This window comes from Diceros bicornis, chromosome 12 (assembly GCF_020826845.1).
Source record: "Diceros bicornis minor isolate mBicDic1 chromosome 12, mDicBic1.mat.cur, whole genome shotgun sequence".
NCBI classification, from domain to species: Eukaryota; Metazoa; Chordata; class Mammalia; order Perissodactyla; family Rhinocerotidae; genus Diceros; species Diceros bicornis.
This window is the reverse complement of record NC_080751.1, coordinates 39,161,980-39,177,863: the sequence shown is the minus strand read 5'-3', so window position 1 is coordinate 39,177,863 and position 15,884 is coordinate 39,161,980. Positions and strand designations below refer to the sequence as shown.

At 41.8% G+C, this 15,884-nt stretch overlaps 1 protein-coding gene across 2 annotated transcripts in view; it reads left to right on the top strand.

Annotated features, from left to right (window-relative positions):
- The window catches only part of PRKCE (protein kinase C epsilon), a 488,396-nt gene that overhangs the window by 324,469 nt on the left and 148,043 nt on the right, over nucleotides 1–15,884 (top strand). For both annotated transcript variants that reach the window (XM_058551312.1, XM_058551311.1), the window contains 3 exons: nucleotides 2,071–2,167; nucleotides 5,012–5,211; nucleotides 7,839–8,012. In XM_058551312.1, the coding sequence (XP_058407295.1) occupies nucleotides 2,071–2,167; nucleotides 5,012–5,211; nucleotides 7,839–8,012 (471 nt within the window). The remainder of the gene's footprint in view (nucleotides 1–2,070; nucleotides 2,168–5,011; nucleotides 5,212–7,838; nucleotides 8,013–15,884) is intronic.

Below are 15,884 nucleotides of genomic sequence, written 5' to 3'. Positions count from 1 at the left end.
CCCTGGTATCACTGTAATGAGGATAAATGGATGAAGAGCTGGAACCACATTCTTTTCTAGGGAGCAAGCCAAGAAGATTTGCAATAGTGCCGGCACTCAGCTGCCCGAGGAATATTGTTAATGCCCCACGACATGAAACATCTGGGCCTTTCTTTGGAGACCAAAGCCCTGTCTCTATCTGTGTGACATTCTGAATGTCAGTAGGAAGAGATCCATTTGCTAAAATGTTATTTTGGTAAGTCAGGGCCCACAGATGTACATAGAGCTAAAGGCATCCATAGGATTTTGTTTGAAGGCCCTTCTTAGCCTTGGCTCCTAGCCTAGAAAATGTAAGAAGTCTTTGAAAAAGTAAGTTATGAGAAAATCAGAACCGTGTTAACTGGGCAAGAAGTCCTGGTGGGGGTGGGGTGGACAGTGGCCCTTCTTGCCCAGTATTGAGCATTCTCAAGCTTTTACTAGAAAAGCAGGTCTGACTCTGGGTGCTTCTACAATCTTAACTCCTAAATGTTCTCCCTAAATTTTGCCCTGAAATACCTTCTGAAGGGCCCTGTATTTCCCTTCTCATTTTAGAAGCTGCCTACACTTTCTCCCTGGTGCCTCTCAGAAGAGCCTTTTCCCTTGAATGGGAAGGTCTGGATTGTTTCCATCTTCTTAAACTTCTTCTTCTCTACCTTCCCAATAAACAAAGCTGTTTTGCAGGAGTTGGAGGAAAAAAAAATTCTCTTCTCCTGGTTAACTGTGAGATTTTGTGCTTCTGGTGGCTCTTCTCAGCTCTGTAAATCCCACTGGTAGAAACAGGACTTCAGTTATGAACCCAAGGCATTGGAATTGCAAGAAGAATGCCAGCAACCAAGAATGCTAGGGCCCCACTGAAGAGGCGGGTTACGCAAACACACAGTGATGACAATGTTGGTCACACACATTTATGAGCTCTAGAGAGAGCCCTTTTCAGGAGACATGGGTTTTTTTCTTACTAGAAGCAAATTGAGACAGAATCTTTATTAATTGTCATGAAACATTTGAAAGAAAACTCAGTACCTGCCCTCTCCCCCATGTTTACATGAGCTATCATGCCAGGCATTGTCTGTCTCTCTTGGATTTGAAGGAACCTGGTGGTAAGAAGCCAAAATGAAGAAATTCAGGAAGGGGAAGAGTAAAAGACTAAGGGACTTTAGCCTTGATACTTTTATTGCTGTGTTGCTTCTGATGCAAAAGCTGGAAAAAGCCAAGTGAAGCAGGTGGTAGCTGCAGTTCATATGAAAGGGTGGGAGAGAAGTGCCTTTGCTCAGAAGCTAAAAGGGCTTCTCTGCAGGGGCATCAGGCTTGCTGGAGCTTTGGTTCCCTTCGTATTGCCCCTTGCACGTAGTCCATCATCCGGAAAGGACATGTGCACAGAGCTGGAAGATCAAGAGTCAAAGGGGACAGAAGTGCTTGTGATCTCTTAGTCCAAACCTCCAACTTTAATGGAAACTTGAAATGGACATGCCCTCATCTGTGCCAGGAAATAGACTTCCCTGGGGGTGTTCTCTTAAAATTTGCCAACAAATATCAATACATCTGAAAATATTTATTGAGCTTCTGTTACACGTATCACTTTGTGCCAGTCACCAGAGGCAATACAAATACTGGATAGAGTCTTACCTATAGTGTCCCTGAGAAGAGAGCCCACACAATAGACACTTACAGGTATTGTTAGCTAAATAAAGCTGAACGGGATCATGAATAACTGCCAAACAGGTGTTAGAGACAGCCAGCGTCAAATTGCTTTGGATGAGGTCACTTGCGTTGCTTGGATAGGCAGAGGAGGTTTTATGGAAGGGGTAAGGTTGAACTTTGCTTAGAAAGGTCAGTTATATTTGGATAGAATACAAATCAAACAAACAAGTTTCTTGTTTTCTTCCCTTTAACTGGCAAATGAAGCCTTGAGTGTGTGCCTTCAGGATATCAATTCAGCAAGTGCTACTGTGCCCCAGGGACACCCATGGCCCTTGGTATAGTGTCCTGATGCTTTTGGCCTCAGAGAAACTCACCACCCTCCCTTCTGATGCCACTCTCCCCCTCTCTCTCTAGCTCATTGCTGGTGCCGAGTCCCCGCAGCCTACTTCTGGAAGCTCGCCATCTGAGGAAGATCGATCAAAGTCAGCACCCACCTCCCCTTGTGACCAGGGTGAGACCCTCAGATTTGCTTCTTTATCTCTGAGCTCTGTCATTGGAAGGACCAAGGAGCTTGAGGCCTCTCCACCTAAGAATGACCTTGTTAGCTGAAACAGCCACAGCCCTGGAAGGTCTTCAGACGCCCTTTCCCTGTTGACTCATTGGCTGTTCTTTCATTCTACAAGGCTTTCTTGAGGGTGAGGCACTAAATGGCCATGCCTGCCTTAAATTCCTCCCAGGCAGGGTAAGAGAGAGAGAGCGTGTCATGTTGTGGTTCTTGCTTTTCCCTCGCCCCTTTCCCTGGTCCTGAGTGTAGGAGAGGGAGACGGGTGCAGCCCTTCTCTTAACGCTCTTCCCAGTGTCTACTCCCAGGCCTGTCACTGCCATTCAGTTGAGTTTGACTCCTTTCCTTTCCTGACTCTAATCATCATACCCAAAACCTGAGATCAGGACAGGAGTCATGGGATGGGTGGGGGAGGCCATCTCCTCTCCTGGCCTGGGTGGGTGGGGATAGGAAGACCAAGCTGGAGAAGGAGAGATTGCGAGAAGACGAGAAGACGTGGGGAAGAAGTCAGCTCTAGGCCTGACTACTCGCTAAAGCTCAGCTCAGGATGTCTCCTTCCCCTTCCTAAGAATATGCTTAATGTAATCAGAGGTTTCTGAATTCTGTAGACATCCAAGAAGGCTGAGGCTGAGGAAGCACTTACACATCTAAACCTTCCTCTCTGGTGACCAGCACCAGACATCCTGAGCAGGGATATTTGCATCTACAGAGGAGCAATCATCATCTTGCATAACAACAGTGCCCCACTTTTCTGTAGCCCCTTTTGTATTCATTATCCTAACCCCAGCTTTATGCTGGTGCTCCATCACTGTCCCCATGTTACAGGGTGGGAAGTGGAAGGTTGGAGAGTTGAAAATGTTTGTCCAAAGGTCAGGAGCTAAGTCAGTGGTAAGGGCGAGACTGTGCCCTCCTGGCTTAGGGACCCTGCTCTCAAAATCCATGTCCTCAAACCCTCCTGGAGGTCATCACTGTGACCCAGCTCTTCTTACCAGGAGTAAATAAAACAGCTGCCAAGGGTGGGGGTGAGATGGGGGGGTGGTGTGTGTTCCAATCCTGAGGCCACAAAATAATTGGTCTGAGTTCCTCTCCGTGCTGCTCTGATTAACTTTCTGTGTCTTTATACTCTGCTTCATTCCAAAAGAGATGTGACCCATCTATAAGTAATATGATGGTATTCTGGGGCCTCCAAATGAGTAGGTATTATCCCAGACCAGTGTGGGTGTTTTCAGGTTTCCCTTTTTAATGCTGAGACCTCCTTTGAGAGCTTCAAGGAGACAGGGTCATATGGTAAAGAGACCCCAAGTAGGAATGACGTGACAAGCTTTCTAGGCTGGCTCCTACCCAGCGTGCTGTCCAGCCTTGGTAGGATGCAGTGCCTCTCAGGGCTTCTCTTTCTCCCCGGTCAATGCAGGTACCAGTATTACCCAGCAGTGATGGGAGGACAAATGGATGCGAAAACCCTTTTGGCAAGATACGGCATTACTGCAGAACAGAAATAAGTCACAGTTTCTCTTTCCTCCATTGTAAGAACACATAGAAAGAAAGACATTTTCTTCAAGCTTTGGTATCCCCCAGCACCCCAGTTTTGTCTTCCCAAATCCATTTAATAACTTAACTTGGAAACTGAGACTTTTAGCTCTGCGCTGAGACTAAAAGTTTTTCTTAGTGAAGAGTAAGTGATCAAAAACTGCTGATTTGGTGTGTGGTTATCTGTAGACCCAGAAGCTGTCCTCCTCCTCCCCCTCCCCCCTTGCCCACAGCTCAAAGGAGTTAAACTCCAGACCTAAGAAAGATCTCTAGATTCCATGAGTAAGGTCTCATGGGCCTCAGTCCTTCTGGAAAGAAGCTGAAGATCTCTCTGTCCTGCAGCACCTGGTCACTCATGCCTGATTCTGATTCCCAATGGTTAATAGCTTATGTTCCCCTTCTGTAATCCCAGTTATTCATGAGCATCTTTTACAATTGGATTATGGTTGAGATGCCCATTTCTACACAGAGAAGTGTGTGTCTTGGTGCATGAATAGCTAACAATAAAGCCTCCTCAAATAGAAAAGGTCAAAGTATCATCAGCATTATCACCCCCAGGTAATTCAGGTCACATACTCTGGAGGAGCACAAGACTGCCTCACTGTTGTGAAATTGTCCTGAGGAATCCCTGCCCGTCTGAGATAAATTTGCAACATGTCGCTCTTGGGAGGCAATTATTTTGTTAATGATAAGCCCATTGCCCATTTTGTTGGGTAAGCTTGTGTGAGATGGGTATTTAAAATAAACCCAGCAACAAGGCCAAGTAAAGTCCTTCAGAAGGTAAAAGCTTCCTAGTCCCAGCTGTTGGAATAATTACATTACCAGTGATTACGACGATGACAGTTCTCAATTAGTTGGTGTTCTAATCTTCAAAGGAAACTTGAAGGGTACCTGTTGCCTTTGGGACTCTTCAAGGTTCCAGAGAAGGCTGGAATTCTTGCAGTACACCTAGAATAATGGAAAAGGCTACTAGGCAGAGGAGACTTTCAGTGAGGTGGCCAGGTCCCAGTGTAATCTGAATGAGTTGGTTGGCAGGGACTGTGTCCTTCTCCTCTTTGCACACCTAGACTCTGCTGTGTATTAGGTGCCAGTGAAAGTGTGTAGAGTAAATGAAAGAACATAAAGGGTTGCCACACTGGGTCTGTTGCTATGAAGAACCAGAAAGAGAGTTGAGAGCTCATGGGGGGATATTCTGAGTATTGAGTCCTAATGGGAAGGACTCATGAGGTATGCACTAATGCAATATCTTGTCACCCTTGGCCCTAGAACTAAAAGAACTTGAAAACAACATCCGGAAGGCCTTGTCATTTGACAACCGAGGGGAGGAGCACAGGGCAGCATCATCCACTGATGGCCAGCTATCGAGCCCTGGCGAGAACGGTGAAGTCCGGCAAGGCCAGGCCAAGCGCTTGGGCCTGGATGAGTTCAACTTTATCAAGGTGTTGGGCAAAGGCAGCTTTGGCAAGGTCTGTGGCATGCGTGGGGAGAACTGCTGGTTTTCTCTACGCCCTGGCGTGGCCTCCTGTTTGATTTAAGATTAAGCAGTGAAAATTTCAGCCTGGTCTTGTTACCTTTCCCTTCTTTGTTGAGTGGAAATGGCCTGAGGCCAAGCAGGTAGGAGCCTGGGTTCTGCTGCTAACCTCTTTGGGGTTCAGTGTTTCTTATTGGTCAATGAGGACAGGAACTGAGTGAGATAGTGGGTGAGAAAGCACTTTGAAAAGTTTAAATTGCTTTACATGTGCTTGGCATTCCATTGTCGATGATAATAACAATACATTTCTTCCCTTCTTCAGAGATACATCTGAAATTCTGATTTTAATTCATTCTGAAGACTTTGAAAATGAACTCTAGAATCTCTGCCCTCAGTGAACTTAGGACTCAAAGCAAATCTCAGCCTGTATTACTTTGGAAGTTAAATGTTATTTAACTGACTTTTCTGGCACTTGCTAAATGTTTTCTTTATCCTCTAAATGTGGCAAGAGAATGAGATAATCATCTCATGTCTTGGATCAAGGTCCTCTGCCCTTGGTGCCTTTCTCCGTATCCTGCTTCCCACTGAGATCAACATAGTGGTATGGGGTGTGGATGCAGAGTGTGCTCAGTAAAGCATTCATATGATCAGCCACAATTCTGAAGGTGGGGTGATGTGGAAAAACAATCCCTGTTCATTTTAGAAAGAAGATGGAAGGGCAGAGAGCCTAGGAAGCTGGTTAACATTTCAGCTAAGATCTCTGATTCCTTGCTCTTCACAAAGCCATGCCTGAGAGTCAATGGGAGTCATCTTTCTAGGACCTCCTGGAGCAAAGAGGCCCTGCCCTGGGGACCAGGAGCTTTGCTCTGGGAGCCCCCCGGGGTCACGTGCCCTCACATGTCCTGGACTCTTGAAAGCAGCAGGCTGTGGGTCAGTCAGCTCACTGAGCTGCAGAGCCACTCGACTTCTCTCCGAAGGGAATGGCTCTGTGAAGCTCCCAGGGTACCGGGACTGGTTTCCAGCCCATCTCGCCTGCCCCATCTAATCCTGAGATCCCTGAGGCAGGAAGGTAACTGGAGTTTACTTAAATGGAAAGACTGAAGCAACCACTTTCTTTAGAGACTGGCTAAATAAGAAGTAGACCCCAGTCCTCTGGCTTGGCAAAACCCTGAGATGTGAGCAGGACTTGGTTTAATTTTGAGTAAGATTCAAGGGAAATAAGCAGGCTCAGAGTTTCCAAGTTTCCATATGGTGTAGGCAGGATGGGAACTTTGATGACTCTGGAGCATTCAGCTTGTTTCTTAGGAAAAATCACAGCCAAACCTTGAAGCCTTTTTAAAGAGTTTGTGTTATATGTGGGCGACAGAAGGTCTTCAGGTCAACATCATGAATTCCCTCGTTAAGCTTCTGAGTTGCTGCTCTTAAGTCTGACGACTTACACTGGAATACTGTACTTAGGAGTCAGTTATGTAAAAGAAGAAAGTCTTGTCTCATTTGTGGGGAAATGAGTGCAAAACATTAAATGATAGGGAAACTTTAAGAAAATAGGACTGTTAATTTGCTCTCTGGAGAAGGAATCACATTCCCAGCTTTAAAGCTGTAGAAGAAACCATAGAGGCAAACAAGGACAGATCCAACTACATAAAGATAAATGATGCTGCTCGATAGGAAATAAAACAACAGAAAATCATCAACCAGGCTTAGAAAAATCTCTGCAGAGAGTAAAGTGTGTTAATATCTTTATATACCAAGTTCCTACAAATTCGTAAGTAACACAAGCCAGTGGATAACTAGACAAAGTTATCTTGACACATATAAAGCTGACAAATAATTCACACAAAAGAAATACAATTAGAAAACAAATATTTTAAAAGTTTCGTTGTAAATTAAAATAGCATTGAGGTAACATTTCACACCCATTACATGAGCAAAAAAACTTTTTACATGAAAATACCCACTGTTGGTATATTGCCATGAAACTAAAGCACTTTTGCATCGCTAGTGGTGTATTATATTGTACATCCTTTTTGAAAATCAGTGAGGAAATGTACAAAATATTTAACCTTATAATCCACGTCTAAGACTTTCTATCTTAAGGATATGATCCAAAAGAAAGGAAAAAAATTTATATGTACAAAAATACTCTCAATTTATTTACATAATACTTAATAATTATATGTAACAAGCATCTAATATGAGGTAAATGGTTAAATAAATTGTAATATGTTTACTTGAATTGAATATCAGCAACCAAGATAATGATGGGGACCATGTAGATAATGCTTATCAAATAATGTTCAGTTAAAATACTATACTATATTTGCTATACTATAATTGCAAGTATGACGAATATATATGAACATATGAATAATTACTTAACAGATGTACATTAAACTTCTCTTTTTTTTGCCTGGGACCTCTGTTAGAGATTAAAGATAAATAAATAAGTTGTAGTAGCTGTCTTAGGATGGGTAGTTTTTCTAAACATTTTTTAATGCTGTTATAGTGTGTAAAATTAAATGAAAAAGGAGTTAGTTTTTAAAGCATTTGGTATTGATTTGTGTCTCTTCTTTTGATTCCATACATGTATAGATTGACAGAGGTGGCTTTGATTGATTTCAGGTCATGTTGGCGGAGCTGAAAGGCAAAGATGAAGTATATGCTGTGAAGGTCTTAAAGAAGGATGTCATCCTTCAGGATGATGACGTGGACTGCACGATGACGGAGAAGAGGATTTTGGCTCTGGCAAGGAGACACCCATACCTAACCCAACTCTATTGCTGCTTCCAGACCAAGGTATGTTTAGGAAGCAGCTGGTGGACCACCGTCTTGGGGTAGCACTGTAGGACACTATGGTATCTTGACTGTCAGATAAAAAAAATCAATTATAGGCCTTCTACATTCTTTTCTCAAAGACCTTGTTAAGTAGAATGGATTTTACCCTTGAAAAGATCAGGGTATATTTGAACAGCATCCTCTTTTTTAAGGGCATGGAATTTTCCGTTCAAGGTTGTGCTTGTGAAGGGATGAGAGAGCGATAGAGCTCTTTGCAAATGTAGCTGGACAAAGCCAAGTGGCTAAACCCAGTGTTTGCTCCTTCGAAAAACCAACAGGCGTGGTTAGTCCTCGCGCTGCTCCTAATTTACTATCAGTAGGCGAATCACTTAAGTTATATGTTGCCTTCAGGTCAAATGAAAAAGAGTAAAGGCCACCCTAACCGCTTCTAACTTGTATAACATCATACGAGGTAAAGGATGTGAACAAGTGGTTAAAATGCCAGAGTCAAATACAAATAGAAGGTGGCATTTCAAATTTTCCATGTAGGAGCCTGAGAACCAGAAGGTGGCAGTAAAGAAACAAAGATAATGTGTAACTACGTTATGGAGTCTGGCCTATGAGTATCATAACTGATTTTTTACTTAGTGAAGAAGAGAAATGCCAACATTCCTCATGAAGCTCTTTTATGGGGGAAAAAAATGTTAGACCTTTAGGATGCCTTATGGATTTGTAGCCCTTGGCTTCCTGAGAAGGCGAAGACAACCTCACCTGAAACTCCTGCCCGTGCTCATCTGGAGCCGAGGCAGTGTAGGGTGCCATCATGGAGAGATGATTCCTTGCTCCTTGGCACACTCTCACCTCCATGTCATTGTAGATGCCAGTTGTTCTACTTAGAATTCAACAATTACTCATTTGGTCATTTGGCAAATTTTTATTTTATTGAATTCTTCCCATGTGGCCTGGCGTTGTGACAGGTACTGGAGATACAGTGGTGAGCAAGGCCCAGTCCCTGACCTGAGGGAATTTACAGTCTCTGTGGTACACTATTTCCCAAAGGGTGTTTCTCAGAGCTCTCATCACGTGAGAAATTGTAAGAGTCAAGAACTCTGTGGCTCATAGTTTGGGACATTGCAGTCTTGACCTCTTTTATAGTGTCTCAACATGCATTTGCTTGTTAAAATTCTAAGGAGACCTGCAATAAAAAAAAAATTACCTTTGTGTAATTTACTATTTCCCAATTATTTGATCTCAGGCTCCACCCCATCACTACCTGTTCCACACTGAGAAACATTGATCTAATGGAATTTTTCCTATCCCTTTGATCTCTCAGGAGAATAATAAATATCTTCTGAAAATCTGGATATCTCTTTTCTGAATAAGCACAGAACTTTATTAGCTATCCTTGTTTTTTATGTGTATTATGTAATGCCTAATATTTGTGGGTCTGTGTGTGTGTGTGTATTTCCACACATGCAGAGCCCAACATGATAACAGAAGATCAATCACGAGGTCAACTTTCTTCTTTTCTCCACTCGAGCATAATTCTAGGTTAATGAGAAATGTACCTATATGTCTTTATCTTCCATGGTGCCTATCATAGGGCCTCACACCTGGTAGGTGTTCACTACCAGAATCAGAGGGTTGGAAGATTTTTTAAAAATCATCTCTTCTATTCTTCTTTTTTCCCTAGTGAGAAAATGGGATTTCAGAGAAGGAAAAGTCTTTTGCCCACAGACACTCTGTATTGGCCGAGTTGAACTCGGCATCTGGTCTCTGGGACTCCCAACCCAGTGGGCCTTGCTCTGATATCACATTGCTACTCTCTTGTGCCTGACCCAGCACAGTGTGCCCTCTGTGGGGGAACCCCCCACTTCCTCTGCACCTAGCAGGTGAGCCATGTCTTTCACTGTCTGAAGTGGTTTCCTAGGCAGGGATCCACACTAGTATTCTTTCCTTGGACACATTGCCAAGAGGTCCAACATCCTAGGAGTGATCCAGTCTAGTTGTGAGGACTCTGTGGAACCCCTTTATGCAGTGGATTTGGGAAAGCCAGAGTGGAAGGTCAGCTTCTCTACATCTCTTAGTGAATGGATGAGGGAGTGGGAATCAATGTCTTCAATGTCAGCCATGTTCTTCTCTGTGCATTGTAGAATATCAAGACTGAGATTCCTCATTGTGTGGGAGCTTTTGAAGCACAAAATGGTGTTGAATGACACCATGGGTTTCCTTTATGGCAGGACAATAACCAAACTGACACAGAGATTAGGGTCTGGGTGGCTGGAGGGTAAGGCTGGGGAGAGAAAGGACTTCCTTCTGTAGTTCAGAGATTTACTAACTCTTTTCTCAGGTTGATGTCAGTCACAGGAGCAACTTTGCTCCACCTCTTCCACGCCACCATTACTGGGTAGAACACGGCACACCCCACTTCACATGACAGATGTATGTTCGTCTAATTTTTCTAAAGTGAATCATATTTTAACCTCACTGAAGGACCTTGGCTTACTAATGAAAGGAATCTTATGAAAATCATTTTACAATCCCCCAACTTAACTTTTAGAAAATGTGACTTTTCCTATGACAACCAGTAGTCATGGTTTTAAAGAGTAGCTATTGTTCACCTAACTCTGAGGTAGGTGCTGGGTGTGGGATTATCAGCAAAAAGGAAGATGATTCTCAACTGGAGGGGTTTCCTTGTAAGGGACGGAGAGGTTATACTAACTTCCATAAGCAAACAGTGTTGAGTAGTTACATTCTGGGTAGGGGTGCTCAAACCAAGAAGACTCAGAAGAGGAGGTGCTTTCTAGGGTCTGGAGCGGGGAGGAAGCTCAAGTCACGCCTTGAAGAGTGGGGAGGATTTAGACAGAGTTTGGGTGGGAATGGCAGCTGGGTTTAGTAGCCATAGTTCAGTCCTGCTTCAGTTTCACTTTTCCTGAAAAGAAAGGACAGTTCCTCTGAGCCACCGTGAAACTGGTTTTGACTAAGACTATAATACATGATTAAAGAATACAAGACCTGATAGCAATCCTGTTAAGATTTCTTTCATTCTTGTTTAATTATGATGCACAGAACAGCAATAATGTTACATCAGGTTGAGTTATTTTTAGGTAGCCTTTATTTTTCAGTGTGTAGGAAGAAACAGCCCCTATGGAAACATTCCTTAGAGAACTTCCTGATAGATCACACATGACTTCAGGCCATGCACTACACAGGTTGCCTGACAGGACTTAGATGTGTGAGGTGCGGGTACCATGTCTGGTATGGTGACCAATGACGATGATTGTGTAAACACATTGGCGTCAGTCATGAGGTCAGGTCATGAGTTAGGTCTGGTCACCACAGCCCAATGAATGACCAAGTTATAGTTCAAGAGTGATTTGGGCTTTTCTGTACCATGTCTACTTGCCCTTGGCTCATACAGTCTGATCATTCTCTGTGAGATCTGGAAGGAAAAAAAGCAAATGTAGTGGCTCCAGCCTTCCAGTGAGTGAGAAAAGGCGGACAGGCCAATAAGTGAAGCCAATAACTTTAATTTCAAGCAAATTCAAACCAGTATGTTTGGCTTGGGTTCCTGCTATGCTGTGTGCCCCTTGGGATATAGAGTAACCTGAATTACTAGAGAAAGCTACAAAACTGTATTTAATTAACTATCAGATACATGGTACAAAAAGGGGAGAAGGACTTCCGACTCAAGCCAAGATGGAGTACCTCATTCCTTTCAGGTCCTCTCTCTTACGACTAAAAAACCCTGGGCAAAATTCTTATTTTATAAAGACATTATGCTCATCAAGACTGACATAGCCATAAAGAATTACAGAAATTACAGAATTATACCATCCGTTGATGTGGATGAGAAATTAAAATTTTTATATTTAAAACTGTCAGATGACATTCAATTGGATGATGTTAAATTACTGTCAGCAGTGTTTAATATTTTCATATACACACACAATAATTGTTTCTTGGTTAAAAAAAGATATGGCCTATAGTTATTTCAGTGAATATACAAGTATTTTTTGAGCATCTGTAATATACTAGACACTACTGTTTCTGGGGCTCCAAAGCTCAAGACATACCAACTCTGAACTTGTGGGGATTGCTGCCTAGTGGGGAGAGAGACATGCAAAGAGTGCTTTTCTACAGCATGGCAGCACTTCTAGGGGAGCCAAGTAGGTGATACATTTGAAGCTCTGCAGAAGGCACTTGGAGAGGCTTCCTGGGAGAGGTGGAACCTAACCTGGACCTTGAAGCATGGGTAGCATTTGGAAGAGGATAACGACAAAGAGATGGCTGAAGAGACCTCGAACTTAGACCCAAATCTCATTTTCATTATTATTTTTCCAACACTAGAACTCTCAACTCACTTTGTGTCCTGCTTCTTCCAAGGAAATGACAATGGCTGAATAACAGCAAGGAAGGAGAGGAAGAAAGGGAGGGTATTTGGAAAATAAGGAGAAAAATTCCTGTATCTGCAAGATCAGAAGCTGATTGGTAGAGACGGGACAGTGATACCGTGAGCCTGCTTCACTGGGCCAAGGCTCTAAAAGTTCTGTGCTTGGTCGAAGTCAGGGCTTTCGGGAGAGGAGTGACTTCAGGAATTGCCTCTTTTGGATTTCCATTCATCCACGGAAGGCTAGGGATAGGAGAGCCACTGAGTGGTAGGTTTGTTTTTGATTCTTTTTGTAGTTACAGGAAGTAAAATTCTCAGGCATTTTTAGATTCTGTGTATGATCCTCATTGTGAAATCATCCCTTCCAACTAGATCCCACAAAACCTGTCTTGAATAATTTCATCCATGGTTTTTCCTCTTTCAAAATATTAATCTTTGCCTAATCATCTCCATCCCCCACCCTTTGGCATTTCCTGCCAGGCCTGGGAAGCCAACTCCTGGAGGGCTTTGCCTGTGTGAGCTGCTGTGACGTAAACGGAGGGTAAACTCCTAGAGAATCTCCCTTGGCCAACTTCCCTCACTGCCCTGGGGGAAATGCAGAATGGAAAAATCCTTAAAAAGCAACTGGAGACATTTTTTAAATAAGTTTTAATAATCTATGTGAGCATGGGGTGAGAACTGCTGAGGGGTGTTGACAACGTAGGGAAAAAACTGTAGTTTCAAGGAACTCGGATGTTTATTTTGACTGTTAACTCTGAAGATCAGCAAACACAAAAGCAAAAAACAAAGTGAAAACTTAGGCTGCCGGTAGATTTTTTTTTTAAAAAAAGAGATGACTATATCAGATTAAATCTAAAACAACCAAGAAAGCAACTGAATGAAATATGATCTCTTTCCTATGAGAACACACCTTCCTAGGCAGCACATTGTAGGGGTGGAGGGGTTTTGATTGGATTTGGTGAGTGCCTCACGAGAGTGAAAGGAGATGTTCAACACCATGAGTTGGTCTGTGGGTCACGCAGCGGCCTGGGCATCAATATGCTTGCCAATAAAAGATTTCAAATCAAGATAGCCTCAATAATTTTTAAATTTCAGTGAAAGGAGGTCCATGGTGGAGGGTACAGGCTTAGCATTGGCAGAATCAATTGTCAAAGTGATCAGACTCCAGCAAACTCCATCTCCTTACTTCTGAATACCATCCTTGCCTGGTAGTGGGCTGGACAACAATGCCATTTATTTCTTTTTCTTTTTTTTTCCAGTGAACCTCAATCAAAAATATTTTATTCTTCCCTTTTTTTTAAATTGAGGTAAAATTGGCATATAACATTACATTATATTAGTTTTAGGTGTACAACATAATAATTAGATATTTCTGTTTGTATACACTGCAAAGTAATCACCACAATAAGTCTAGTTACCATCCGTCACCATACAGTTACAATTTTTTTTTCTTGTGATGAGAACTTTTAAGATTTACTCTCTTGGCAGCTTACAAATATGCACTTATTATTGACTGTAGTTGCCATGCTGTACATTCCATCCCCATGACTTATTTATTTTATAACTGGAAGTTTGTACCTCTTGAACTCCTTCACTCATTTCGCCCACTCCCCAGCTCCCTTCCCCTCTGGCAACCACCAGTCTGTTCTCTGTATCTATGAATTTTGTTTTGTTTTGTTTGTTTATTTGTTTTGTTTTTTAGATTCTATGTATAAGTGAAATCATGCGGTATTTGTCTTTCTCTGTCTGACTTATTTCACTTAGCGTAATACCTTCAAAGTCCATCCATGTTGTTGCAAATGGCAAGATTTTCTTTTTATGGCTGAGTAGTATTCCATGGTATTTATATATATATATATATATATACCACATCTTTTTTATCCATTCATCCATCGATGGACACTTAGATTGTTTCCATATCTTGGCTATTGTAAATAATGCTGCAGTGAACATAGGGGTGTATATATCTTTTCAAGTTAACATTGCATTTTCTTTGGATAAATACCCAGAATTGGAATTGGTGGATCATATAGTAGTTCTATTTTTAATTTTTTGAGGAAACTCCAAACAGTATGGAGGAAACTCCATACTGTTTTCCGTAGTGGCTACACCAATTTACATTCCCATCAACAGTGCACAAGGGTTCCGTTTTCTCCACATCCTCTCCAATACTTGCTATTTCTTGTCTTTTTGATAATAGCCATTCTAATAGGTGTGAGGTGATATCTCATTGTGGCTTTGATTTGCATTTTTCTGGTAATTAGTGATGTTGAACATCTTTTCATGTGCCTGTTGTCCAGCTGTATGTCTTTGGAGAAATGTCTGTTTAGATCCTGTGCCCATTTTTTAATTGGGTTGTTTGTTTTTCTGCTACTGAGTTGTTTAATTTCTTTGTTTGTTTTGGATATTAACCCCATATCAAATATATGATTGCAAATATTTTCGCCCATTCAATAGGTTGCCTTTTCATTTTGTTGATGGTTTCCTCTGCTGTGCAGAAGCTTTTTAGTTTGATGTAGTCCCACTTGTTTGTTTTGCTTTTGTTGCCTTTGCTTTTGTAGTCAGATCTAAAAATTCATCACCAAGACCAATGTCAAAGAGCTTACTGCTTATGTTTTCTTCTAGGAGTTTTATGGTTTCAGGTCTTATGTTCAAGTCTTTAATCCATTTTGAGTTAATTTTTGTGAATGGTGTAAGATAGTGGTCCAGTTTCATTCTTTTGCATATGGCCATTCAGTTTTCCCAGCATCGTTTATTGAAGAGACTGTCCTTTCCGCATTGTATATTCTTGGCACCTTTGTCGTAACTTGACTCTATACGCATGGGTTTATTTATGGGCTTTCTATTCTGTTTCATTGATCTGTGTGACTATTTTTATGCCAATACCATACTGTTTTGATTACTATAGCTTTGCAGTATAGTTTGAGATCAGGGAGCATGATGCCTCCAGATTTGTTCCTTCTCAAGATTGCTTTGGCTATTTGGGGTCTTTTGTGGTTCCATACAAATTTTACGATTGCTTGTTCTATTTCTGTGAAAAAATGCCATTGGAATTTTGATAAAGATTGCACTGAATCTGTAGATTGTTTGGGGTAATATGGACATTTTAACAATATTAATTCTTCCAATCGATGAGCACAGAATATCTTTTCATTTATTTGTGTCTTCAGTTTCTTTCATCAGTGTCTTACAGTTTTCAGTGTATGGGTTCTTCACCTCCTTGGTTAAGTTTATTCCTAGGTAATGTATTCTTTTTGATGCAATTGTAAATGGGATTATTTTCTTAATTTCTCTTTCCGATAGTTAATTGTTAGTATAGAAATGCAACCAATTTTTGAATATTGATTTTGTACCCTGAAACTTTGCTGAATTTGTCTATTCTAACAGTTTTTTGGTGGAGTCGTTAGGGTTTTCTATACTACATAAAATCGTGTTGTTCACAAATAGTAACAGTTTTATTTCTTCCTTTCCAATTTGGATGCCGTTTATTTCTTTTTCTTGCC